This window comes from Podarcis filfolensis (genome assembly GCF_964270895.1).
Source record: "Podarcis filfolensis genome assembly, chromosome: 5".
Classification (NCBI taxonomy): Eukaryota; Metazoa; Chordata; class Lepidosauria; order Squamata; family Lacertidae; genus Podarcis; species Podarcis filfolensis.
Genome location: NC_139608.1, coordinates 46,195,930 through 46,222,227, shown reverse-complemented (window position 1 = coordinate 46,222,227; position 26,298 = coordinate 46,195,930). Strand labels below are relative to the sequence as shown.

At 40.1% G+C, this 26,298-nt stretch overlaps 1 protein-coding gene across 8 annotated transcripts in view; it reads left to right on the top strand.

The window, feature by feature from the left end:
* Window positions 1-26,298, top strand: part of SORCS1 (sortilin related VPS10 domain containing receptor 1) — a 436,617-nt gene that overhangs the window by 357,471 nt on the left and 52,848 nt on the right. For 2 of the 8 annotated variants that reach the window (XM_083616535.1, XM_083616532.1), the window contains 2 exons: window positions 5,709-5,911; window positions 7,220-12,175. In XM_083616535.1, coding sequence (XP_083472661.1) covers window positions 5,709-5,848 — 140 coding nt within the window. In that variant the 3' untranslated portion in view covers window positions 5,849-5,911; window positions 7,220-12,175. Of the gene's footprint in view, window positions 1-79; window positions 241-2,003; window positions 5,686-5,708; window positions 5,912-7,219; window positions 12,176-26,298 lie in introns of those variants that run through there. The other 6 variants (XM_083616537.1, XM_083616536.1, XM_083616530.1 and 3 more) reach the window with 5 other exon arrangements.

The window sequence follows — 26,298 nt, the reverse complement described above, 5'->3', positions numbered from 1 at the left end:
TTCTTCTGTCAGGTGTGAAAGCATAATGCGAAGAGCACCTTAGCATACACGCCAATTATGGTTTCTGTTAATGTTTTAGGAAGATTCCGGGCATTAATGTTTATGCACAGATGCAGAATGAGAAAGATCAAGAGATGGTCAGTCCAGGCAGTCAAAGTGAAAGCATGCCTAATGTCCCTCAAAGGGAGCTGATGACCCCAGAACAACTAGTAGATGAGAAGTTGGATACCCAGCCCATAGGTAAATAAACTACAGCAGCCAATAATTAGTCAAAGTCTGCATTCTCATTGGCTATATCTATTCTGAGTCTTCCAACCTCCTCTGCTAAAACACTGTTCCCACTGCTCTGTTAATCTCTCTCTAAATTGGTCTAAACTAACTCCAAGATCTTTACTTCTCCTCTTCTATTTATTGAATAAGAAAATCCACAGTGAAGCTTTGTCTTCACTATAATAACTCTCTCTGCAGTTGTTCAGGGTTATGAAAACAAGAAAGTTGTGTGATCAGGAAAATGTTTATGAGTTTCTGGTTCACAGTTCCTGCCATGAAGTTTACCTGTACCTATGAAGCTGCATGATAGTTACTGGGAAAGTGCAAACTCCACCTCGCTAGCCTCCCAACAAATTGCAAAGCACTTTGACTTCACTGCATGATAGATTTAATTATTGTTATTCCATCTCACGTTTTAGGGCAAGCCCCTATAGAACATTAGAAACAACAGAGCCTCAGATAAAGTGTGCTGTGCTTTCAAAATATCTTCCCATGAATAGTCACTCTAACATGGCCCATTGAAGGTAGGAAGCTACATTGAAGGTAGGAAGCAGTCTGGCAAAGGATGCATAGAGACATATCACTTTTAATTTTGCCATCTCCCATTAGTGTAGTCTATCTGTTGAGAAAGAAAAGAAAAGATAGATTGAGGATGTACTTTGCTAACAATGTTATCCAGAGTAGCCTTGATGTGGTCTGGGAGATTTCAGTGCTACTTCAAGAAAACTAATAATAATTATTTTTTGGTGCTACAGTATTTGTGTTCCTTGGCTTGGTTTAATACGACAGACTGCAGACCACACTCTCGGTAGCAGTCCTCAGATAACTCAGTTGGTTTTGGCAGGATCTCAGTGGAAATGTCTTCAAGGATAACAGCCTGAGGGTTTCAGCCAAAAGGGAAAGCCAACAAGATGCATGTATGTAAAGTTCTGCAGGAACTGGTTATGTTCACCAAACATTAAATTGTTGCAGGGCACATAGAATCATGTGAGTTACCAATCTTCCTAGCATTTGATCATGTGGCAAGGAGATCCTTGCCTCATACTTGTGCCTGAGCAGAAATCTGGGGAAGTTAATGCAGGAGAAAGTTGTCCTCACCAACTGGACACGGGCTAAAGAGGTCTCCTCCCACAAGCAGCTGCATGCTCAGAGGAATATAGGAAGATGCCTTCTACTTAGTCAGACCCTTGGGTTATATGACCTAGTATTATTTGCTCATACTGGCAGCAGAAAAGATCCTTCCCATCACCTGCTCCCTGAGCTTTAAAAACAAAACAAAGCAAAAAAACTAAGAGACGCCAGGGATTGAACCTGGGACGTTGTGCACACAAAGCTCGTGGTACAGCCCCTTCCCAAGGGGCTGTACATTGTGAGACGGAAAATTGTAGTTGCTATTCACCATCTGATTACCTTTTTTACTAAATTGTATTCCTCTCATTCTTAAATATTATATGGCTTTCTGGTTTGAGCATCCTAGTTTTGATTTATTATTCCTGCCTGATAGACAATTTGAGCATGATAGTTATCTGCCCTGTCTACATGCTCTTTCTTTCTTTCTTTCTTTCTTTCTTTCTTTCTTTCTTCTTTCTTTCTTTCTTTCCTCTCTCAACCTCTCTCTCTCTTTCCTCTACACGCTATAATCTAGATTATATATATTTTGTTGGACAATGTTAAATATGTAACAGTCCCTCAGTGCAGGGATTTAAACTTGATGACCTCTGTTTCCTTTTCAGTCAAATGATTCTATGAATAACTTGAAAATGCTGCATTCTAGAAATCTTGGTTTTCTGAAAGTCTTCATAATTAAAATGTGTTGCAAGACGCAAAGTTCATTTCTGCCTGGTTTTATCGTTACCTGATGGTACAATTGTTGTGGATATCCAAATAAAAAGGCGTATTTTAAATGCCATTCTGTACGATGCACAAATCATTTAAAATGCAGTAGCTGAATTTAATGGAATAATGCCATTGCCTTCAATGAACTTGGGCTGTTTTAAATTGAAATGCTACAGCTTTACTTTCCCCCATTTATTTTCTTTTGTATTCTATGCAATGAACTATGAGGGTTGGGGTTCTGGCAGGAATGCACTTTTGACAAGAAAGCCAACCCTTTCCTTCTAGGATGACCACAAAACCACATAAGAGAAGGACAACAGAATCAGTGGATAGCAAGGTTATCCATTTTTCAATTGATGCCGATCTTGTACTTTAATACTCAGATATAAAGTAGGATAAGTTTCCTCATTGCTTTATACCAATGCAACAGACTTCTGCTTGCACAATGAAACATCCCCATCCTCTCTTCTTCCCTGCAGCTGCCTGCACACCCTCAAAAATTTGATCCATTTGATTGAGGGATTCCTCCCCACACCCAAATTGATGCTTTTGTGGGCATGCTGGGAAAGGAGAGGAAGGGGAAGTCTCCTTGCATGAGCAGAATGCCATTCAAACATCATCATCATCAACAACAATTACAGTTCTATCCCATCTTTCCTTCAAGGAGCTCAAAGTGGCATACAGTGGTACCTCGTGTTACGTACTGTCCCCCTTACGAATGCTTTGGGTTGCGTGCTCTGCTAACCCGGAAGTAGATGCCCCTTGTTGAGAACTTTGCCCTGGGATGTGAGTGGAAGTCGCACTCCTGCAGCGCGGCAGTGCCATTAGCGAAAGCACGCCTCATGTTACGAGCAGTTTCGGCTTAAGAACGGACCTCCGGAACGGATTAAGTACGTAACTCGAGGTGCCACTGTACCTCCTCATTTTGTCCTCACATAACCCTGAGAGGTAAGTTAGGCTGAAAGGCAGCGACTGGCCCAAGGTGACCCAGGGAGCTTCTTGGCTGAGTGGAGATTCGAACCATGGTCTCCTAGGTCCTAGTATGATATTCTAACCACCACACCATAGAACCTTATATGTTCAGCTGCACAAGAGCAAACTGAGCAAATTTTTTTGCATTATTTTCATTGATACAAATGTAATAAGCACAGAGTTCACATAATAGTTTTTAAATTACAGCTCAATCATACCAACATAACAGCTTTAAAATGGAAAAATGCACTATAAAACTCACAGAAATTCTCATTTACTTTCATATACAAATGTTCTATCAGGGGAGTTACAAGAGTTCCAGAGAACTTGGGAGACCTTTTATAAATCTCCATTGCAGCCTGCAATATTTGCTCCAAACTCCAAGCAAATCTTGATTATTTCAAATCACAGTTAGGTTTGTAGTGCTATACCCACTTTCCTGAGAATAAGCCTCTTCAGTCAGTTGGGTGTGTGTCTGTATAGCTATTAATGTCAGTGCTAATATATACCAGAGCTATCTTGTCCTTTTCATATCAACATCTTTCATGGGGATGGGGGACCATTGAGAAAAATCTTGCTGTAACTCAGTGAACCTGTTTTCACAAATGCATGAACACATATTTACATTCATCATAGGGCATTTTCTTCCACCCCTCTCACTAGCACAGTCCCATCCAACTCTTTGTTGATTCATAAGCCACTTTTAAAGCTCTAGGGTTCATGGATTCAAAAGCACAGCAAAAGAAATTCTTGAACTGAATTCTGAAGAGAATAAAATTAATACGATGATGAGCAAAACAATGAGAAAAACTCAGAAAATCATGAATTGGGCATCGGAAGATCAGAACGTGAGCAGCAAAATGCTACGAATATTTGACCCAAGAGTGGCAGAAATGTTCTGACAGGAATGAGAGGAGATATGAAGCAGCTGGGAGAATCAATACAAATGCTAAGATAAAAATGGGATCCAGGGAGAAAAATTAACCATTAGTCAAAATGCAATAGAAAAGAAAGGGAACTGACTAGCAGATGGACAGCAACGGAACAACAATTCATAGGAAAGAAAAGGGAAATAGCATTAATATTAAATGAAGGCAAGGAATGAGAAGACAAAGAGATGATGAGCAAGGGGAAAGCATAAAGCCAACTTTGCTGCCAAAGTCTTCATGGCCAATTGAATGAGAAAACACGAAGCCACTCAAAAGAAATAACAGCAGGAGTCTTGCAGAGAGAGTGCATACGTGGAAGAACTGAAAGAGAAAAAGCACATGAATAAGAGCAATCTTATTATACACAGAGCTGCATCTCAAGAGACTATACAAAAGGAAATGAGAAAGAGAAGAATGGCAGGGACTGTGGATGCAGTTAGGTCAGGCTAAACATGGTGCTGGTTTCTGAGAAGTCTACCCAACTAACAGATGGAGATGATTTTTGAGGAGACGGGGAGCTGAAGTTGGGGTGGCAAACCAGTGGTCTTCCAGATATTGTTGGACTACAGCTTGCTTCTTCCCTGACCATGCTGGCTGGGGCTGAAGAAGAAAATGTGTGGTCAGAGGGAAAGAAATTCTGCTCAACAGAATTAGGCTGCATTCACACAACACTGGATTCTATTTTCCTGACATTTTCTCACTTGATAATTTCCATGTTTATTGTCACCTTTCATACTCAAAAACCCCTTCTGGAAATCTAGCTGAATCTTGTGGAGGTTTAGCACTCATTTCTGTGTTAATCGCCTGCAGAAAAATCCATTTGTGACCACGTTAACCCAGAGAATTGTGAGATGAAATTTGGTGTGGTATGCTGGGGTGCAGTTATTTCCCATCAAAGTCATGGGTGACTCATGAAGGAACAGAAGCAGATAAGAACATAAAGGGTGGTACCATAACTAATGATATCTACTCTTGAGTCATGCCATGCCCACTGGCATGAATTAAATTTAGCAGGACATGTTGGTATATCAATCAAAAAGCCACAGTTCCATCTCACAACAGGCGATGTGGTGTAAAAGGACCATTGAAAACCAAGACAGACATCTTAGCATTATAACCAGGAAAACTAATGCAATATTCCCCATGCCTGAATTCAACCTTAGTATCAAACAATGACCTAGCAAGAGTGACCGTTTGGGTTCAGTCCATCACCTCCATCAGCAAGTGTGAATCACCTGACTTCAGTTATATTCCAACACCTAAATTTCAAGTTCTACATTGTTAGAAAAGGGACTCTATGCACTAGTTTAAGTCTTGACTGACATATCCCTTGAACAGTACATTTGGCTTTCTTGGCCTTCAGCACTCAAACTTGAAGAATTCTAAAGGTACGGAATGTAAGTCATGAGAAGGTAGAGGTGGAATAATCTATCCAGAAAATGACCTTTTAAATGGATCGTAAGGAGTAAAGAACAGAGCAAAACCTGCCAGTAGCAAGGAAAGAGGCAGATTTTGACAATTCTGTAAATAGAAGATTATTTATAAGTACACAGTTGGTGATTAAATGCATGCAAAATATGTTCTGTTATTATAATGGTGTGGTTTTTATTCTTAATCAGCTTCCCTTCCTCCCCCTCTCCTTGCCCTTGTGGTACTGTGCTTTTAATGAATCTAACTGATTCTAGCTGGGGTTATTTGTAGGGTTGCCAGATTTCCAAAGACCAATTCTTGTACACAAGAGGCTATTGGGAGGAAAAATTCCTGGACATCCTGGACACCAACCAACGAGCGTGAGCAGACAGCCAAGGACTGCCCAGAGTCCAGGACCAGACAGTGCATAGACTGTTGCCCTACTGATGAGCATGCTGGCGGTCAGATGTACGAGGAGCGCTCATCAGGCGCAGGTGCGCTGGGTTGCTGACTTGCTGATTAGTAGACTGGCGGTCAGCAGAGTGGAAGGGGGGCTGGGGAGGGGCTGTCTGCCGAGGGCAAATACCAAAGCATCAGTATGGAGAAGCGAGTGGGCAGATGGAGTCCTTTCAGAGCTGCCAGTCACAAGGCTCAACTATGAGGACACTGCACAAAGCAGGCAGTTCTTCTATGTCCAAAGCAATCATGGATATCTGGCAACCCTATTTTGGATCTAGCCTTGGCTTAATATGAGCCAGTGCTTACCAGGGCTCAGCCTGAGAACATTTCATGATGCCAGGCTCAGCTTTGGACACTGACAACTAAAAAGAGCTAGAGTGCATCTTTTATGCATGTGAGGGTTGTCTCTCACTCCACACTGAGTTATCACAGCCAATCTCAACCTGTCTGGGATTAAGGTTGCTTCTTAGTGAATCATTAGAAGTGAATGAAAATCTCCACTCAGACAGAAGAACAATTTTCTTAATCTGGGGGAGAAGATGTCACAGAGTCTATTTGGCTTTGATAGGATTCTAGCTGGTCACTTGAAGTTGCTCGTTTTACGCAAGGCTTCGGTTAAGGGCCCCTTGTGGACAGATAGGTAGAATATAATTGTGTCAAATAAATAAAGCCAACAGGTGCTGCCAACATAGTTTGACATATCCTTATGGAGGTTGGATAAGACATTCTCCATTTGGTAATGTTTTTGTGGGTAGCCAAGAAAACTTGGAGGGACAGAAAGTTAGCACTATCCTTAGTGCACAGCCCTCCCTGTTTCTCTTTCATGACAACCGGTTCTGCTGGAGGGCTTTGGATATTCCCAGAGATAAGGAGTTTTATGGCAGAAGGTACTGCTTACATGCAGAATGAGAGCCTCTGGTGCTCTTTCTTTAAAAATTAACCACTGGATATGAAAACTGATTCAGTTCACATCTGACAGTCACTGGGTGGGAACACACTCTGCACAAAGACAAATGCACCGGCAGATTGTCAGATCTCTGACACCTTGTATTTCGTTTCAAATGCCATTAAAAGCATTGTGCTGCTTCTCAGAGGAACACAGCTAGTCCCATTCCTCCTCTCCCTCATCTGCCACTCCATAATTTGACATGGTTAAGTCATATTCATTAGTACAGGAACAAGACATTACAGTCTGCCTTCTAAATGACAAGCAGATATTCTGGGTGCATGGTGTGTTAGGAAGAAACAATTAAATCCAAAGACAATTGACATGATATTGAGAGACTTTCTGCTCCTGCTCGCTTTGCTAACTCTCCTTTTGTTGTTGTTTTTCTCTGCCGCAGGAAGTATTTCCACAGTTGCTGAGACACAAAGCACAAAAGAAATCCCTACCTGTATAAATGTTTGAAACAAGGACACCGATCTATCTCTGTCCCCTTCACCCTGATATATATATATATGTATAAAAAGAAAAAAAGGAAACCAATCACTGCTTTTGGACTTTTTGATTCTTCTGACGACAAAGGGGTTTTTAGCTTTAAGCCTGTGCATGTGGATGTCATTTGGATAACATATTGGGAACTGCAGTGTACAGGTGCTCTATTTTAATGGAGTAAAAGAGGAAGGAAAAAACCACTTCCTCTTAATCCTCTTCTCTCTTCTTTTCTAATCAAGGTTTAATTTGTAAGTGATTCATAATGAATACAGGCCAAGAACGTGCATGGGGTCTTTGTGGGAGGGGGTGGAAGTTCCTGACTTTCGGTATAACTTATGCTTTTAGCACTGCAAGATTGTAGGTGGATTTGCCACTCCAGCCTACATTCCTGCACCTGCAATCCTATACACATGGACTTAGAAGTAAGCCCCACTGAACTCAATGAGGCTTTCTACTGAGTAGACATGCATAGGAATGCAGTGTCAAATACTCACAAAAAATCTGCACTAGAGTTTGATGGCATCACAATGTTCTTAGGGGGGTTGTTTATGTTTTTCAGATGTCTCTGTTTGGACTTTTACTTTTTGTCTTGTGATGTTCCTTTGTCTACAGCTGTTTTTAGCTTGTTCAGATACAGTTCAAGGTCCAGACGTAGCTCAAGTTCCTTTCACTGGCAGAATCAAATTCTTTCCTAAACATATGTTGTCCCTTCATTCATGTCTGTCTAGCGCAGCGTGGCTGCCCAGATGTTCCTGGACTTCAGCTCCCATCAGCGCAGGCAATAAAGGATGGTGGAAGCTGGAGTTCACCTAGAGAGTCACAGTTTTCCCATCCATATCATATGGGATAAAGAACTAGCTACTCCAAGACTGACCTTTGAAGGATCTAACCATAAAATACATTTCACTCTCTGATTGTTGTTAGTTACATTCTGCACATACCCATTGCAATCAAGAATGAAAAAGGAATGGTGCTATCCAGTCCAAATTGATTCAGTCCTGCTTAGCATCTGCATCAGTTCCTTCATGTGTTTTTTCCAGCATTCTGACTATTCTATTCCGACAGCAATAGTTTTGAAGAAAGCTGAGTGCAATTTGTCGCAGGCATACAGTATTTCCCATACTGTACACAAACATTTATTTTGCTCCATTGTTCCATCTGGCCTAACAGATCGAGCAATTAGTGTATAGATCATGAGCACAAATCCTTTTAAAAAACAAAAAACACACTTTCAGCTTGCAGAGGACGTGCTCAAGAATAATAGTTTTGCAACTCCTGGTGCGAGTGCTAGAGCTGCACATAGTACAATAATCTCTTACAATGTGCTCTTAGAGAGCCCCACAAGCTGAGGATGTAAAAGACACCAAGGTATATATAAGGTCCACTCACATAATATTTCTTGCCCCATCCTATGGCTGGATAATGGTACATCTGTTACCAAAGATAAAGCAATGAAACTTTCTTATCTTCATGCTATATGCACTACTCTTCATCTTAATGAACAAGACATGTCCTCCTATCAGTTTCAAAGATGTTAGAACTCAGATTAATCATTGTCATTGCTCTGCTCTGTTCACATCACCAGGGACTCATCACAAGTAGGTCCAGCTACAAGTGCTACAAATTAAACTGAAATTATTTCAGGAGCTAGATTTAGTCCATCAGATGTGGCCTATTGATCTTGAATTTGTATCACTCATTCCCCAGTCTCCCACTTGTACAACACTCCCTCTCCTCCATCCTCTCCTCTCCAACCCCCATGCACCCTCAATATCTACACCAGAGAATTGGGGGATGCCCTGGAGCAGATTTTGGGGGCACATAAGAAGATGAGAGTCCCACTGCATAAGTGGAACACTGCTGGTGCAATATTGATTACAGTCCAATAAGTCCAGATTGGAGCACTGCCTCCCCAATGACCTACTGGTGCTGATGCCCAGTAATAATCTGGATAAGGCGATTTACAACTCGAGGACTGCAGGCTTTCAAATATATTTTATGTTCACACACATTAGGGGAGTACAAAGTTGGCCATAATGGGAAGTACAGTTCCCATGATCTCCAGTTCTCCTGAATGTACCGTACACATGTAGATTTCTCCATTGCAGGATATATTGGACTAGATGATCCTTGGGGTCCCTTCCAACTCTACAATTCTATCACAGTGGTATCAAATTAATTTTGGGAGCTCCATATTACAACTCTGGATTGGATCATTTTTTTTGGCCATTCCTTTTAATTAGGGAAATAAAGTTAGGGTATAACGACTAGCCACTTTGTATTAGAACTGAGGCCTTCAAACACTGGTATTCAAAGGCTTCTATGTGACTGTATGCAATGATGGAATCTTTTTCAGGCATCTGAAACCAGTTTGTACCAACAGCTAATATCCACGTCAGTAATCCAGTCAATTCAAGTTACTTCCAGATGTTCACACTGATTTCTGTAAAGCAGCCTTTCCCAAGCTGGTGCTATCCAGAGGTTTTGGCAAACAGCTTCTATCACCCCCGGCCACTGGTCAGGGATGATGGAAATTAGAGTCTGAAACCTCTGTTGAGGCTGAGGGAGGCTGCTGCAGATCATACCTAAGACTGGCTCCCTTTTCATCTCTTTCGGCAATCTTTATTCAGTCTGCAGCTAATTGGGGGACTGCTTAAATTGAATCAAATAATGAATTGTGTGTGCAGGTTCTTCTGACTCCATCAAAAATTCAACAGTTCAAATGCTTGAACTCTTATAGCTTAAAATTGTTAAGTGTGCACTGTGAGATTATGGATTTCAGAATGAGTACTGAAATATGTGAACGTCTTGATAATGGCAAAAGTATTATAACTAACTGCTGTTTTTAAAAGACACACACACACACACACACACACACAATTCCTGGTCTGCTGCAAAAAACTAATAGGCTGATCCATAAGGATCCTACAATGCATTCTTCCACTACTTCATTACATAGCAGGACTTTAAAAAATGAAACCTAAAAAACATTGAAATCAGATAACGCTGATGCTAGTTGAATTCCAACCTTCAGTTCCAGCAAAGAGAGAGGATGGGGAGGTAGAGCACAAAGCCCTATACAAATACATTGCTGCATTTCAGTCCTGTTGTGCTGGTGTTGCTGGCCAGCCTACCATTTATTAAGCTATGACACTTGTGGGCATTGGGGGAGGGGGGAGCCAGTACCCTACAGAGTAATCACAATACACAAAGCTCAACATGCTCAATAATAATAACCATAAACATTTTATTGGTTATTTCCTAACGTAAAGGTCTAGCCCAGTATGTGCAACATATACAGTTCATATGTACAGTATATAACCTATGAAACTAATTCCGATATTAATACAGTTCGTCTTTTCTTATCTTTTCCTATTGTTTCTTCTTGTGAGTTCCTGTATAACACAATCCTTATGCTTTCTTATTGTTTCTTCTTGTAAGCAGGTAAAAATAGAAAAGAAAAGTTATGTTAGGAAAATACCAAGAAAATGTTTACGATTATTATTATTCAGCCTGTTGCTCTTTGTGTATTGTGATTACTGCAGCAGACACAGGTATGGCTCACCTGTGCCTTATCTTAAAATATGGCTCACCTTTTGTCTTCTGTGGAGCTTATTGAATATTACAAACCATCATTTGCATATGTGCAAACCATAGTCATATTTATAAGCAACCTGCTCCAATGAGATTTAATCTGATAGGTATTTAATCTAGATGACAGGGTGCTGATGTAACTGCTGCAGCACAGGCCATTAGATGTATTCAAACAGCTATACATATATTTAGGATCAGAATGTGAATTTCTGTTTGATTTAGTGGGGTCAAATCCACTTGAATATAAGTACCTTGACTTAAATTGTTTATAGACCAATTCACACAATCATTTTGGCATGGGTGGGAGAATGAAAAGTGAGTTGCCACCCCCACACCCCCACCATACATTTGTGGCTTCTCATATGAATGCTCTGCTTCAGATCACAAGTTTGCACCTCTTTGAGTAGATTTGGGCCAGACTGGGTCCTTGTTTCCACGTGGCAAGATCCCATGTTGCTGGGTTTTAGGCCTTTCCTACCCGAGCAACCATTGAGTTTGGCCATGCCACGTGCTTTTAGTATACAGCTGATGGATGCAGGTGAGCCATGTGGGATCTTGCCACAAGGAAGTGCAATATAAATTTATATAGTCACTTTCTCTTCTGTAGCCCCTTAGAATAAAGCCGAGTGTTACTACTAACAAGAACACAGAGACATAGTAATGGTCAGAACTTGCATATGACCATCTCCCTTGGTAAGCACCAACAGTTGCTTCTCTGGAAAAACTTCAAGATTTTTGCTTGGAGCTCAGCAAGCCATAATGCTAAGACATGTCAACGAGGTGACTAAGTGAAAAAAGATGTCAGGGGTGTAACTGAGGGCTGCCCTGCACATAGATATATATTCTCCTCAGAAGTTGAATTTTAGTCCCAAATGAACACATTTGAAGAAAAACTGGGAACTTTTAAATGATTTATGTCTGCTGCTGATGGTTTCTCAAATTCCTCTGCACCTTTTGCTACAAGATATGGCATCACTCATGTGTCTATAGCTGTAACTCTCGGGTGGCTGGGAAAGTAGTCAATGTCCACTGTATAGTAACCCTCACAATTCAAATAGGCCATGGAAGTCCAATGTTAGCCAAGTTATTTTTATAGGTCAATTTGAATGTTTTTTTCTCTCTTATAGCATTGAATCTACTGCTAATTTTGAAATGACTTTTTGATGTAATCCCCCCCTTTTGGTTGGATACTATGTAGTGTAATGTATAATTGCTATTGTTTATTGCTTTTACAGTCATATTTATTAAACAGATTCTGTCTCTAAAGAAAGTCACAGATGTTTTGTTCAATTATCGTATACTGCTTGACTGCGAAAATAATAATAAAAGTTTTACTTAAACATGCAATGTAAAATTGAGGAAATAAGAATTTTGGCTTAAGTATTAGAGTGAAATCAAGCCTAAGCCCCATTGATTTCCATTGTAGTATTAACATTCATGCTTAAATCTCTCCCATTGAAATAAATGGGTCTGAAATGGCTTATTTTCTAACTGACTTGTACCCTTAATTATCAGGCAGTAATCACTCTAACAAAAGGGACACGGGTGGCGCTGTGGGTTAAACCACAGAGCCTAGGACTTGCCGATCAGAAGGTCGGCGGTTCGAATCCCCGTGACGGGATGAGCTCCCGTTGCTCAGTCCCTGCTCCTGCCAACCTAGCAGTTCGAAAGCACGTCAAAGTGCAAGTAGATATATAGGTACCGCTCCGGCGATAAGGTAAACGGCGTTTCCGTGCGCTGCTCTGGTTCACCAGAAGCGGCTTAGTCATGCTGGCCACATGACCCAGAAGCTGTATGCTGGCTCCCTTGGCCAGTAAAGCGAGATGAGCGCCGCAACCCCAGAGTTGGCCACGACTGGACCTAATGGTCAGGGGTCCCTTTACCTTTACCTAATCACTCTAACATATAAGCAGATTTAGAAACCAAATCAATTTCAAGCCATGACTTGAAATTGAAACACTTGAAACACAGACTGCTATTAATGCTAGGAATTGTGCTAAAGCAACACTAGCCTATTACTATTACTATTACTATTACTATTACTATTACTATTAAGCCACCCTTCATCCTAAGGTCGCAGAGCAGGTCACAACAACAGAATGGTGCATTAAATCCAATGCAGTGTGCCTTGGCATTTGTGGTTGAAGATGGGGGATGGCACATTCATTGCACTGAATATTCAGATGGAATTTTTATTGCTTCTTTTATCTTTTATTCCCTATATTGTATTGTATTTATTGTAATGCCTGGGTGGTCCACCAATACTTCCAGCAATCTTCAAGTTGTTTGAGAGGAAAAAATAGTTGGGGGAACCACTGGCATTGATCAAATCCAAATCTATAGATCAAATCTTGTTGCTGACATTTTTCTGTCTTGCACTACAAAACGGGGAACAGATGGCTTCATGAAGTCAGACATCATGAAATACATTTTAATAGGGCTGCATGATGGCAGGGTCATATGCAAAGGTCATGTTATTGAAGTGGGTATTTTCTGGTCAACTTATGTGGTGTGAAATAGTCCGGGAATATGGGAACAGTATCCGTAAAGACGAGATCACAGTGAAGAAGAGAGCAACCATTGCCCACTTTGGATTACGCTTGCATCATAAAGGTGTGTGTTTTTTCTACGTAAAATGAGAATTTCCGATTGCACCTTTCTGGGGGCGCTTTCCAGTTAGTTCAACTACTCTTGCTGTGTGATTAACCACCTCTCAGTTTCCACTGTGAAAGGGTAGTCGGTGAAATTAAGGGCTTCTTAATTTCACTTCTGCTTTGTAAATTTCATTCCCATTAGCAATTTTGTTCCAGTTGGGTCTCTTGATGAATGCACAACACGCTGCTTTAAAAGGTGCCAGACGAAACCTTTCCTGTGTTAGGTCTTATTTGGGGAGATAATAAATGAAAGATTCCATAAGTTCAAACGACATGGGGCATGAAACAAGGCAATGTATAAAACAATAACAGTTTCTCGTTATTTTTCTCTAAATAAATCAAAGCTATTACAAGCCATGTGTGATAAATCATGGGTCTTGTGAGGTTTTGGGTCCACGAATGTTTGTGATAACTCAGAATCTTCCAGTCATTGCAAGAACCTACACAGCTGCCTCATTAAGGGACTCAAGTCAGTTGTCTCATCCTGCCCCACAAAGCTCTCTCCTCACTGCAGGTGCTACAGTGGTTCAGCCTTGGGGGGCAGTCTTGCAGAAGGGCCAGGGCCTTTGTATGGTGAATGAGGGTGAATGAGGTCCAGATTCACCATTTGGCTAAGAAAAACAGAAAATTTTGCAGTGTAATAATCTAACAGGATATCCTCTGTGAATGAAAGTAGGGCCTTCTATTTAATGAGGAAGAAAGAGCAACTTGCTTAATGGAGTAAGTGATATCCTGGCAGCAGGGCCTGACATGAGGAATAGGCTTGCTGAGTGTTCTCTAACATAGTAACAGGCTGGTGTAGTGGAAATGCAGAAGACAACTGTATTTTGAGGAGTTAGGTGGCATGTCCCTTTCCCTTTAACATCCCCAGTTTGAGGTCTGCTGGATTCTTGTGTTTCACACGCCTCTCGGGAGTTTCTTGGGTTCTTCTGTGTTGCAAGTGCTGGCTGGATGCCAGGCTGCAGGTAGTGGGAGACTCTCAGCCGCTCTGTATTAATTCCATCTCAGGGTCCTGGGCTAATCATAAGTAATGCCAGGTGCACTTGATTACATCAAGGCAGGCTATAAAAGCGATAGGTGGGAGGGGCCTAGAGAGCTTCTACCCAGATCAAAGGACCTGATGCTGGGAGACCAATGGTCGGGGTCTTTCTCCTGCTGCTCTACCTGGGGCTCCGGGCAGCTGAAGGGGAGATTGGGTAGCCCCTGTCAGGTATGTTTTATTTTATGCTTTGCATGCCTGCTGTTTATTTGTTAATAAAACTGTTTTGGTTCCCCTTCCACCTCCTCCTTTTGTCCTGATATCCTTGGAAAGAAATGGTGTATTTGGCAGCACAGCTGGGTAAAATATCTCTCTCTCCCTTTATTGCTATTGCTGTGAGGTGGTATGAGGTGAAGGGAAAGGAGAGCTCTACTAATTTTAACCTGGGTTCAGGTCCAGTTTGGCGGCAGAATTGGCCCTGGTGACTCTGTCGGACAATCTTTTGCAGAAGATGGGCAGGGAGCATGCAGCCCTTCTGCTTCTGTTCTGTTGCTCAGAGGCAACTACTACTACTAATGTCACATGGTGTGTGGTTCAAGAACATGGGTTTGCTTAGCACCCTTATGATCCTGTTGGTGCACTGGAGAATAGTCAGAAGCAAGCGGAATTTTGTGAATAAAATAGTAATGAGTAATGAGGACTCCACTAATAGAGGTATTTGACAGTTTCAACCACTTAAAAATCTGTGGTTCTGGGTGGCTATCAAGACTTCACATGAATGGCTTACCATTGGCTGGAGCCAGCATGGGCTGCCATGTTCTTACACCATCATATTAATAAGCCTTTGGAAAGAATCAGCTTCCAACAATAAACTGTACTGGGGGAAGGGACAGTAAGCCCTGGGAAACTCTGTTCTCAATTGTTTTTCTTCTGTTCTTCCTTTTCTTTTCTTTTTCCTTTTTCCTTTTTCTTTTTCCAAATACTGCGTCCACATATGCTGTGGATTTACAGACATGTACAAATAGGCAGTGAAATGCAGATAAATAAAATGTATAAATAGATACTGAGGTTTATTTAAGAAATGTTTTCTATATCCGCATAGAATCTACTTTCTCTATGTTAAGTGGATGCAGGTCATACAAAATGCTGTTATGCCAGTACCATAATGTACTATATCTGTTTGCCTCATTTTTAACACAGTGCAGAGATAAGAGTACACTAGTGATTTCAAGTTCTTAAACAGCACTGCTTCTTAAAGTTCACACAGTGCAAGATGAAAGTCAGGAACATTTGGCTTTTTCTTTTTAATTATGCAGAGATTTCCCATTTGTATTTCTGACAATAGCATTAGTTCTGACAGCCATAAATCATAACCAGTGAGCATGTTATCTTTGCCTGATGATCTCTAATTTAATGTAAAGAAATTTGTCTCCTCCACTGCCTGCATCTCTCCAATCACTCATTGCTCAGAATGACACAACCTGAGGTAGTAGATACAGATCCTTATTGGGTGCAGGGTTTATTTTTAAAGTCTATTTTCCCCACTTCAGCTAATGAGATACTGTCACAGCATTTCACCATGAAATGGAATAATAAAGTGCAGAACTGACTAATGCTTGTGATATGCTGAGATTAGAAAGTGCAGAAGAATGTTGCTTCAGAAATAGTCACAAGCATTTTCTTCTGGATCGGAACAAAACATCATCACGAAACAGCCTACAAAGTTTAAAATACACACACAGTGCCTTTTTCTGTTGGGAAATGGAGCTGTTCACTGACACTCACTAGATTAGAAATAGGAACTGAAGGAAACTTGATGTTTACAATGTTAGAATCTAACAATGACAAACTACAGTATGGCTGTGGTTGGTGACTCCATTGTAGATGGGGCTGTATATTGGGACCATATTCAAATTCATATTCTTGACTTCCTAAACTCTGCACTCTGAGATAATGCTTCACCCTACTGATATTTTCAGTGGAAGGAATGTCCTACATCCTAGACAAGCTCTTGACACAAGGTCTTTCATGCATAATTAAAGGATGGAATTTACAATCAGAAGATGCAGTAAAGGCCACCAACTTGGAGGCCTTCAAAGAGGGTTCATGGCGGATAAGAATATTAGTGGCTACTAGCCATGATGACTATGTACTGCCTCCCATGTCAGATACAGTAGGATTCTGAATATCAGTTGCTAGAAATTAGAACAGATGGGGCATGCGTTTGCTCTCATGTTTTGCTTGTGGGCTTCCTATAGGTTAGCTACTTTGAGAACAGGATGGTGGACTAGGTTGGCTCTTTGGCCCAATTCTTATGACCTTAGGAAGGCGGTCAGAGCACCTTAGTTTCTTCCTTAGTTGGCAGGAGCATGGTTGGATGGTCATAACAATATATAAATGGTTGTGGACACTCTGAAACCTAGGGTGATTTTTTAAAATCCTTCCATATTTGCCAGGAAGAAAACCTGCATATTGTAGAAAGGTAACGGAAGGGGAAGACAACACCTAAATATTCAAACAGCTTATTAGGTTTATTGTAATTGTTGTATTTTATATTTTATTGTCTTGTTATAGTGTACTTTGTCTTGCAGTGTGGGATCTAGATCCTGTTTACCTCTGTAAAGGGGGGTAGATGGGTCTTTTCATAGTTTATTTATTTACTTATTTACAGTACTATCTTATGATTGTGAAATACCTTTCTCAATAGAATAAAAAAACTATACAAAGAAACTGTACCTAAAGGCCTCATTTTAGTGAGGTGATTAGCTGTTCCTTTCCATATTATATGCCAATCTCCACTTTTAAGTATAATCCAGTCCAGTTCTGCCCCAGAGATTTTGAATGCTCAGCTGTGTTTAGAATCAGTCACTGCAATTGCTCTAGTATGTTGTCAGACTGAGCCACAGTGTTCTTGCTATCAACTTACCATAGGAAAGGGTGGTGAAATAAATGAATCATATTGATAGCAATCTTCCTGTCTTTTGCTTAACTGCATATAGGTGAATAATGCATCTAGGACATTCATGCATAATACTGTTTATTTCACTTTATGACAAGATGTTAGATGAGTCATCTGGGGCCCAAGGAATTTTTTTATGGTTGGAAGAGTTCCAGGTGGATTAAATCCTTTGTAGTCCTATGCAATGCACAGGATCATCAACAACAGAAGTCATCCACGTCTGATTCCATACAGGCCCACCTTGATTGTTAATTTTGGTTGTCATTTTTTTCCCTCTTTATACTCCTGGTGCCCCCAGATAAGGATGGGTGCATAGACATCTTTACTTATAATGGGCATCAGTTTCATATTGTTAAGAGATAACACTTTTGCAGATATGTACTTAGAAAAGTGTGTGTGTGTGTGTGTGTGTAAAAGAGAGAGAAATATAGCTCTTTCTTCCCATTACAGAGGCATCCCTTCAACTTTCTGATAATCACAGATAGCTGCCATCTATTATTAGGAGAAATAAATAAAATTATGGTAAAATTATGCTGGTTGGTGGGGAATCCATATTTCAGATGATGTGGCTTCCCCAGAGAAGGGATCTTGTGCAGACCTTTTCTCTGAGGGTCCCCACCCCACCCCCCAGTGGAGGGGACCAAATTGTCTGTTTGATTGAATTCAAAACTCATCCAGCCAGGTGTCAGAAAGCATGTGACTGCTTCTTTCAAGAAAGGTGATGGGAACTCTTGCAGGGGTCACCAAACTTATAGGACTATGGAGACATCGGGAAACTTTGATCACTTCTCTACCCCATCCCTGAATCAGTCCCCCTTCCAAACAGGCAGGAATAGAAAAGGTATGCCCACACATTTTACTCTTTCAAAGGATTTGGATAGCAAGTCAGATACAACAGAATTTATCGGGGCCTTAACAGGCACATAGAGCTGAAAAAGGAAATAGGAAAGTGTCACTACTTCCATCAACTCTGGGTTCTTTTCTAGATAACTATCATCACCTCCTAATGACCTTAAGAGGCAGTGTGTGACTGGGGTGGGTGTGTGCTCTAAAGAGCCATTGCACTCATGGGACCATGTTGATGACCCCCTGGCTATTACAAGGGATGTTATTTTGTGCCTGTTTGCACAGTGAAGTCATGGCTATATTTTGAAGTAGTTAAATTCATAGGTATTGATTGTGTTGATTCCTATGGTTTCCTGTCAGTGAATCATAAAAATCTAGATCCCAAGTATTAATTTGACCAATACCTGACCAATAACTCCCCCATAACTGACTGACTCCTTCGGATCCCATCTAGTGAGCACAGTTAAACGAGCAGACAGCATTTGGATGAAATGACAAGCTGAGGTTAAATAAATGCAGGATCAAAAACTTCTGAACTCCTCTTCTTGGCCCTGTGGGAGAAAGAGTGAAGGAGGCCATTTGCAATCCTGGGAGGAAGGCTAGGTTCATTCATGTAATGCTAAGCCATCACTTAGTGTTAAGTCCAAACACAGCCTATGCAATTAACTGTAATCACCAGAATGAAGGATGTGCATTTGAATGTGGTAATTCAAAGCAAAGAAATCAGCCTCTTAGGGGGAAAAAGGAGGCTGTGCGAATTTGTATTTCAGAACTAGAATTCTGTGATTTGCTTAGGGAAAGTTGTATGACTCAAGGGAAAAGAGTTTTTAAAAGCGCTAGTTTATGAAAGTAAGTTTCCCCAAAATAATCTGTTGCATATTGCTCATTATCAGATCCACTGGAAGGGACTTTTTTAAGACACTAATGACACCTTGGATAACTAGTTTCTTACCTAATGCAAAATAAATGTAGGTATTTTAACCTAATAAATATTGAAGTATATGATCTTTCCACTATGGCTTATCTTTAGAAAGCCACAAGCGCATCCAAGCACTTCTATCAACTAGGGAGAGAGCCCAATTTTGTTGATTTCTTTGTACATCTGACGGATTAGGAAAGCAGAACCAATCACATTGTCTATCCCTTGAAAATGCCTTTTTTGACATTGTGTATCATGCAAGATAGTGGGGCAAGTTTTGTGTGCAGGAGGCAAGGCTATTTTTTCAAAAAAGGATTCTGCTTCTGACAAGCAAATATAGAACAGGAGAAGTCAAGCGGTGAATATTTCAAGCTTTGGAATCAGATTTTATTCTAAAATTGTACTATATATATGCCTGAAAATCATCTGCAAGAAGAGGTGACAGAGAAGTTAGGACTTGAGCAGCAGCAGATTTATTTTTTAACCAGATGATGCATGAAATGGCATTACCTTCCAGCCTACAAATGAAACTCTGCAGCTATCTTCAGATACCTGGTGGCGGGATTAAAAGGCCTCTCTCCAGCCTTTGACTTTGGCATCTTTGAACGTCTTTCTGCTTTCATGCTGGACAGAAAATTGTGCATTTAAAAGGCACGCTTTCTTCTAGTACAAGGTGCCCTGAGGAGATTTGTACAATTTCAAATCTTGCCTGCCAAGAAATCAAGAGGTTTTCTTTCTCTCAGGAAGAGTGAGCTAAAAGGACAAGGAGCCAGTGAGAATTTCAGAGAGAGAAAACTTTGTAAATATCCTAGGGATGTCACAAGAGAGCTTTGCTGGAGTGCATGTCTGCTTCACACTTGACCTCCTTTTGCTGGGATGTGATTTGACATGGTCTTGCTTACAGCACACCTCCCTTTGGTTACCTGTTGCTTGGCGTTCCCACTGCTCTGACTTGCATGTTCTGCTTATTATTTTCTGTTCCTGCTTATCCCATCCTATCAAAATGGTAATGACTAGGGCTGTCAACTGAATAAAGATGATCTAATTTCCCTCATCCCAGCTCCCACAGATTAATTAAGCAATTTAAATACATTTAAATGGTGCACAACTTTGATGAATGTATCTTTTTAAAATGGATCGTGGAAAAAAATTGCTTCCCTTAAGCATGAGACAATGCTGTTTAAATAAACACATTTAATAAGCAAAGATGCTACTGCTATTTTTTCTAGCCTGGCCAGTTGGGGGAAGGGCCATGTGTGACACTGTAAATGGTCAGGATACCACAACAGACAGCCTCTTTTCATCCTTTTTCTCACCACTATCAGACCCCAGAAAAAGACCGTGGGTTGGGGTCACCATCATCCCACATGTACAAATACACACACATTCGTTTCAGGAAATTGTGGAGAGTGCAAAATGGTGACTGGGAGGAAGAGACAGCTCACAATTAGCAGTAGAATCCGCAAGCAGAACCTGGAAGAGCTCAACTTCCAAGCAAACTGGTCACCTAGTCTCCCTCTCTACACCAACCTTTCACACACATACTTACCCACTTCCATGGCAGTGGAGGAAAAACAACATTACATTCCCTTTTGCATGTTGTGATCCTTGAAGGGCAATTGTCTGGTCCTTTACTCACAGGCACAAGGCAAAGTTGTCATTTGAGCTATTGCTTTTCAGTTTATATGTAAGCCATGTCATTTATGGGTGGGGTAACTCTAGAATAATTCATTATAAACCAGATCCCAATTTGCATACCTACATATCAGAGGAAATTTCATCCAATAAGCATGATCGCCCAATAAATAGCTTCATGAGCCTTACAAAAATAAAATAAATTTGTTATATTTCGAAATAATGCCACCACTAGTAATTAAACATTACGAACGCACAGTTTGAATTTTGCTTGCAGGTGCCAAGGAAATTATATGGTGATACTAGGTCACTTCCTAGAATTTTGCATTTCTCTTACTTTATGGTGATTATACTTATAAACTGCCAGACATTTTAATTACCATTACAGATACCTGCGGGCTTTAACTGGAAGCAAGCCACTGTAGAATTCAATTGCTAATTAAATTCCACTGACTATATTCTTCACCTGAAGCCCCTTAAGAAGATTGTGTTTGTCAAATGTCTTTCAGCCAAATAAGCACTTACCTAATTTCAAATTGAATATCTTTTTCAAGATTGGAAATGATCTTTCATCCACAGGGAGTTGTGGAAACAGAATGCTATCACAGTGACATCTGGGAAATGCATCTATCCCTTCCATTTAAAGAGAAATCATATGTCCTGATGTGAAGGAAGGAATTTGTGTGCATATTCTAGTAACAAATAATCAAAAATTGTGTCAGCCTGCTTATGAATGAAAGGCAGCAGTTCTACACATATTCAATGGGCATAATTAATGAAATCAATGTGACTTAATTCCAAGTAAATGTGATTAATATTGGATTGAAAATCCATTTTGGGCTGAATAAATAAAACAGCTCTAACTTCTCTATAACCTTTGAAAGAGAATATTGGATAATTTGCACATAGTCAGACCACAGTCCCATTTGAGGATTTGTAGTGTCTCACCACAATTTTGGATATGCATAAAGTCATAGTGGGTACAGAAGCACCCGCTAAAAGCATTCCTGTTTAGACAAGCCTACCAGACGCTTAAAAAGTTGAGGTAATTTTAATCTGTTTTAATATTTTAACTTTTGTGTATTTTAAAGCAAGGTTGTAAATATTTCTTGATTTTACTATTTTATCTTTTATAAACCAGTTTGAGATTTTTTTTTTTGCAATTTTATACATTTTATGAAATAAAATAAAGAAATAATAGTAAAGGCAGGCTTCAAAACAACATTGGCCATGACAAAGGAGTGAGGCAGACTGGTCACTGAGATGGGAAAAGTGGCTTTAAACAGTGACAGAGATTTGAGTAAAGCACGGATGAAAGAATACTGAAAGAGGAAAAGTGGCCATTTTAAACAATGGCAAAGATGTGCTAGAGAATGACAGTGAGTGATGAGGGGCAGTTTAAAACAAGGTTTGAATGCAGCAAGAAGGGAGTGGGGAAAAGGCTCTGTTGTGTTACGTTTTTCATGTCGGCCTCTGTGTGGTACCCATCTCCACTATTTCTCCTTGTTAAAACTCTTTGTGTCTCTCCATGGCTGCTTTACTTAAACCTTTCTGGTTGTTTAAAACTGAAATTTTTGATTCTGTGTTCTTCCTAATTTACTAAGAGTTCTGCCATTGTTTAAACAGACGCGTTTCACCTTTCAGTGTTACTTCCTTCTTGCTGTATTTGAACCTCTCCCTCTTCTGTTCCTTAATTCATCCAACCATTTATACTACCACAATCACTGTATTCTATTTTCTATACCCCAACAAATAAAAGAGGGTGACTGTTCCAATGGATGGATAGAACCAATGGTAGCCAACACAGTGCCAGTGCCTTCCAATTGTTTTTGGATCACAAAATCCATCATCCTTGGTCAAACTGGCTATGGCTGATAGGAATTGGAGTTCAACAACATCTGAAGAGCACAATGTTGGCTACCCCTGGATAAAACATTTGTCCCAGAGATGTTGTTGCCAGATGGCCAACTCCTGTTAGAGGCAGGAAATGCAGAAAAAGAAAAAGAAGGAAAAAACATGAGACAGTTGATGTCAGTTTGACAGAAAGGGAGCATAAAAGGAGAAGGATTATGGAAAGCAGGTGAAGTAAATGAGATCTTATTGCAAAATGGGGGGTAGGCTCTTCGCTCTGAGAACAAATCCAATATTTTTACTGTAAACCTAATCCAGGCTATAATATGTCAGAATACGCCAGCATCTTCCCCAAAAAGAATTTGCAAAGCATAACCCAGAATCAGTCGTTCTTTGTAGGCTTTTCAATGCAACATAGCCTTACCAAGGCTGTGACAGTCTTGGTGATCTATGGTTCCACAGTGGGAATAATCACTGGGATAATGTTTTAATTACTTCATTGCCTATAAGGATATAGCTACAGCATATTATCATGGGAGTAGCTGAACAGTGAAAAACAGTGAAGCAAAACTGTGGAAACTAGGCAACGTCTTCCTTATTTGGGTGTCTAATTAAACTATCTTTAGTCATGGCAGTATAGAAGATACATTGAATCATAGATAGTCATGCACAATATTTACTGAGCAGCACAAAAACTGTGTAGAATGGTAAAATTTATGCCGAATAAATGGATAGAACCACAAAGGTTCTTAGGTGACAGGCCTGGAAAATACATCTTGACACTTTGAAGAGATCTCTCTCTTTTTTCATTTTATTTCCTACTCCTATGAAAGTGTCAAGATGTTGTGTTAAAGTACAGACTAACTGAGTTGAAGAGAAGAATGGCATGTTCAGAAAGATTTAATAAAAGTGAAATTTTCAAAACAATAATCACAAGAGCCTGAAAGTAAACATACTTTTTTAATGTAACTATCCCTTTGAACAAGCCCTTCCTTGTTACCATTTTCAATGTTAGCAGGTCTTTATGTAGCTCTTCTTAAATCTAGGCTTGTGAACACAAATAGGAGTAAGGCGGAGAGGGGAGCAACTACAAAATTCTAAAATTATTGAGTGTCAAATGCTTTAATTTGGTGATTGATTTTCAATGTTTCAGTTCAATTGTTTTTAACATGTTAATTGTATGTTGCTTCAAATTGTTGTGAACCATGAAGAGAATTCTGTGAATTTGGACAGTCTACAAATGCTTCAAATAAATAACTTAAAAGACACTGAAATACCTGATCTGCTGCATTAACGAAAAGATGGCACTACATATTTTCCTTCCTTGAATTGCAGATTGAGCTGCTTCAGAGTAGACACAAGAGTATTCCGTTTGGATTCCTTTCACTATCATGAGCCAATATGTTATTGGCATTATTTTATTTTATTAGTGTCTACTTCAACTTTTAACCATGCAACAAATCAACCAACTGATAATGAAATAAAAAGTAAATAAGCAAGTAGATAGCTAAATCAATAAATATTAAATAATTAATTCCACACTGCTTTGCTTTAACAAAGACATGCCCCTGAGCTCTTCTGAACATCACATACAGCTTTCTAGACACCTCTTAATCATTTTAACACAGAACCCCCCCCAAAAGATGTCCATAAGGGTTTGTGGAAGGAAATGAATCCCTTTCACTTTCCCCACCAAAAATGTCTGCACCTATTTGTCTGCAAGCTGGTCAGACTTAATCTACTCTGGAGGGACTCTGTGCCTGTAAATTCCATCCACTTTGGCCCAAAAGGTAGTGGGTATAGCCATTTCTAAATTACCCAGAATAGTGAACAGGGGAACATAGGATTTCATCTTACATTTGCTTTCCCCCCAGGTGGCTTCCTTCCCCTGCCTTCTTATGTTTCAGAGCAAATTTGATCTGGGGATTTTTAATTTTTTTAAAAAAGAGATTGTAGATCCCTTATCTACTCTATTTCATCTTTCTGGGGGCCCTTCTTCTGCATTAACCCATGAAGTAAGGAAATGGTGACTTACTCAAGCCTATGGGGTTACTGCAGAAGAGGTTTTACTTTTGGAGACCCTCTGCAGCTTCATTGTTTCTAAGGGCACACTGCCTCTTTACCAATCATTGCAGATTTAATGAGGCCACCTGTACCTCATCACTGAACATTCTGCTCATATTCAGCCCCAGGGCTCTGGTACACAGCTTACTTTCAGCAGAAGAAGTAAAGCCATTTCACAGAAGCCTGGGAAAGAGCAGGCATAGGTTGCTCAAAGGAGTGCACAAGAGGTCTTTACATAGAAGTAGTCTGGCAGAGTTACAGAGGCCTTGAGAGGCAATAGTGGGCTGGGCATGAAGGCAGCATGGTGGTAGAGGCATCCTAGCTACAGAATAGCCTCCCCAGAAAAGTCTCACTTGGTGCCTTCTCTGTTGTATTTTCAACGCCAAATGCAGCCCTTTTTGTTCACCCAGGCTTTATTATTGTATTATAAACTGACTGTGGACTATTGAGGCCCACTGCAGTTTAATACCGTCAGTAAACTATTTATGTTGTCTCTTTTGCAAGGAAAGGTACTTTGTTGTTGTTTTCATTTAGCTTCCTTTTATCACTTACTGTTGATTTTAATTATTCACATTGCATTTTATATGTAATATTTTGAAAAAAAGTAAGCTTATTGATTGACACCTAAATAAATTAAATTAATACATCAATCATACTGAGGCTGCAAGAGGCAATCTCCACCCTTGTCTCTATGTGCACTAGATACTTTACTTTTCTTATGTATCAACATGACATGAGGGGAGAAATGATGATGTGGCATGATTGAACACAATTTGCCTTCTACTCTTCTACAGTTCAATGCAATTAGAAAGTCATGTGCTGCTTACGAAGATAAGATCTATGGAAACAATATGAGCAAGATTTGATAACAAAGTTAGGAGCTGAGAAATATGTACAATTTTATCACAACTTTTCACTTTGTCAAAGATTATTACATGCCTGCCATGTGGGAAGCTGGTGGGTGTTTGATTACCATCTGCAAACAAAATCGAGACTGCCTCCTAATGATTTCTGTCAAAGAGGACCAAAATAAGAGAAGATAGTTAAATTAAGGGTGTGGGCCTGTTTGTTGGTATCAGTTTCCCCCTCTCTTGAAAAGTTCGTTTGTGTCTCATTAAGTGTCTGTGGTTTCTATGACTCTTGGAGATCGGGTGGGTCACTCTTCTTCACAAATAAATTCCAAACCAATTATTTAAACTATTAGGGGTAGTTAAGTTAAAAAAAAAAAGGATATTAAAATACTTTCAGCATTTCCAGTCACTGGTTTATTTCAGCCTTCGATCTTTCCCAGAGAACAAAAATGATACAAATACATTAAAAGTTAACATTTACCCCTTAATATGAGACAATTTACTCATGAAGGGATGATGGATAGCCTGCATTAAACATGAAAACAGACTGCAGACAAACCGGGAGTGGAGGGGGAAGTGAGACATTGGTGAAATATATATTTGGAATACATTAAGAAGAAAGATCACAGCTGAGC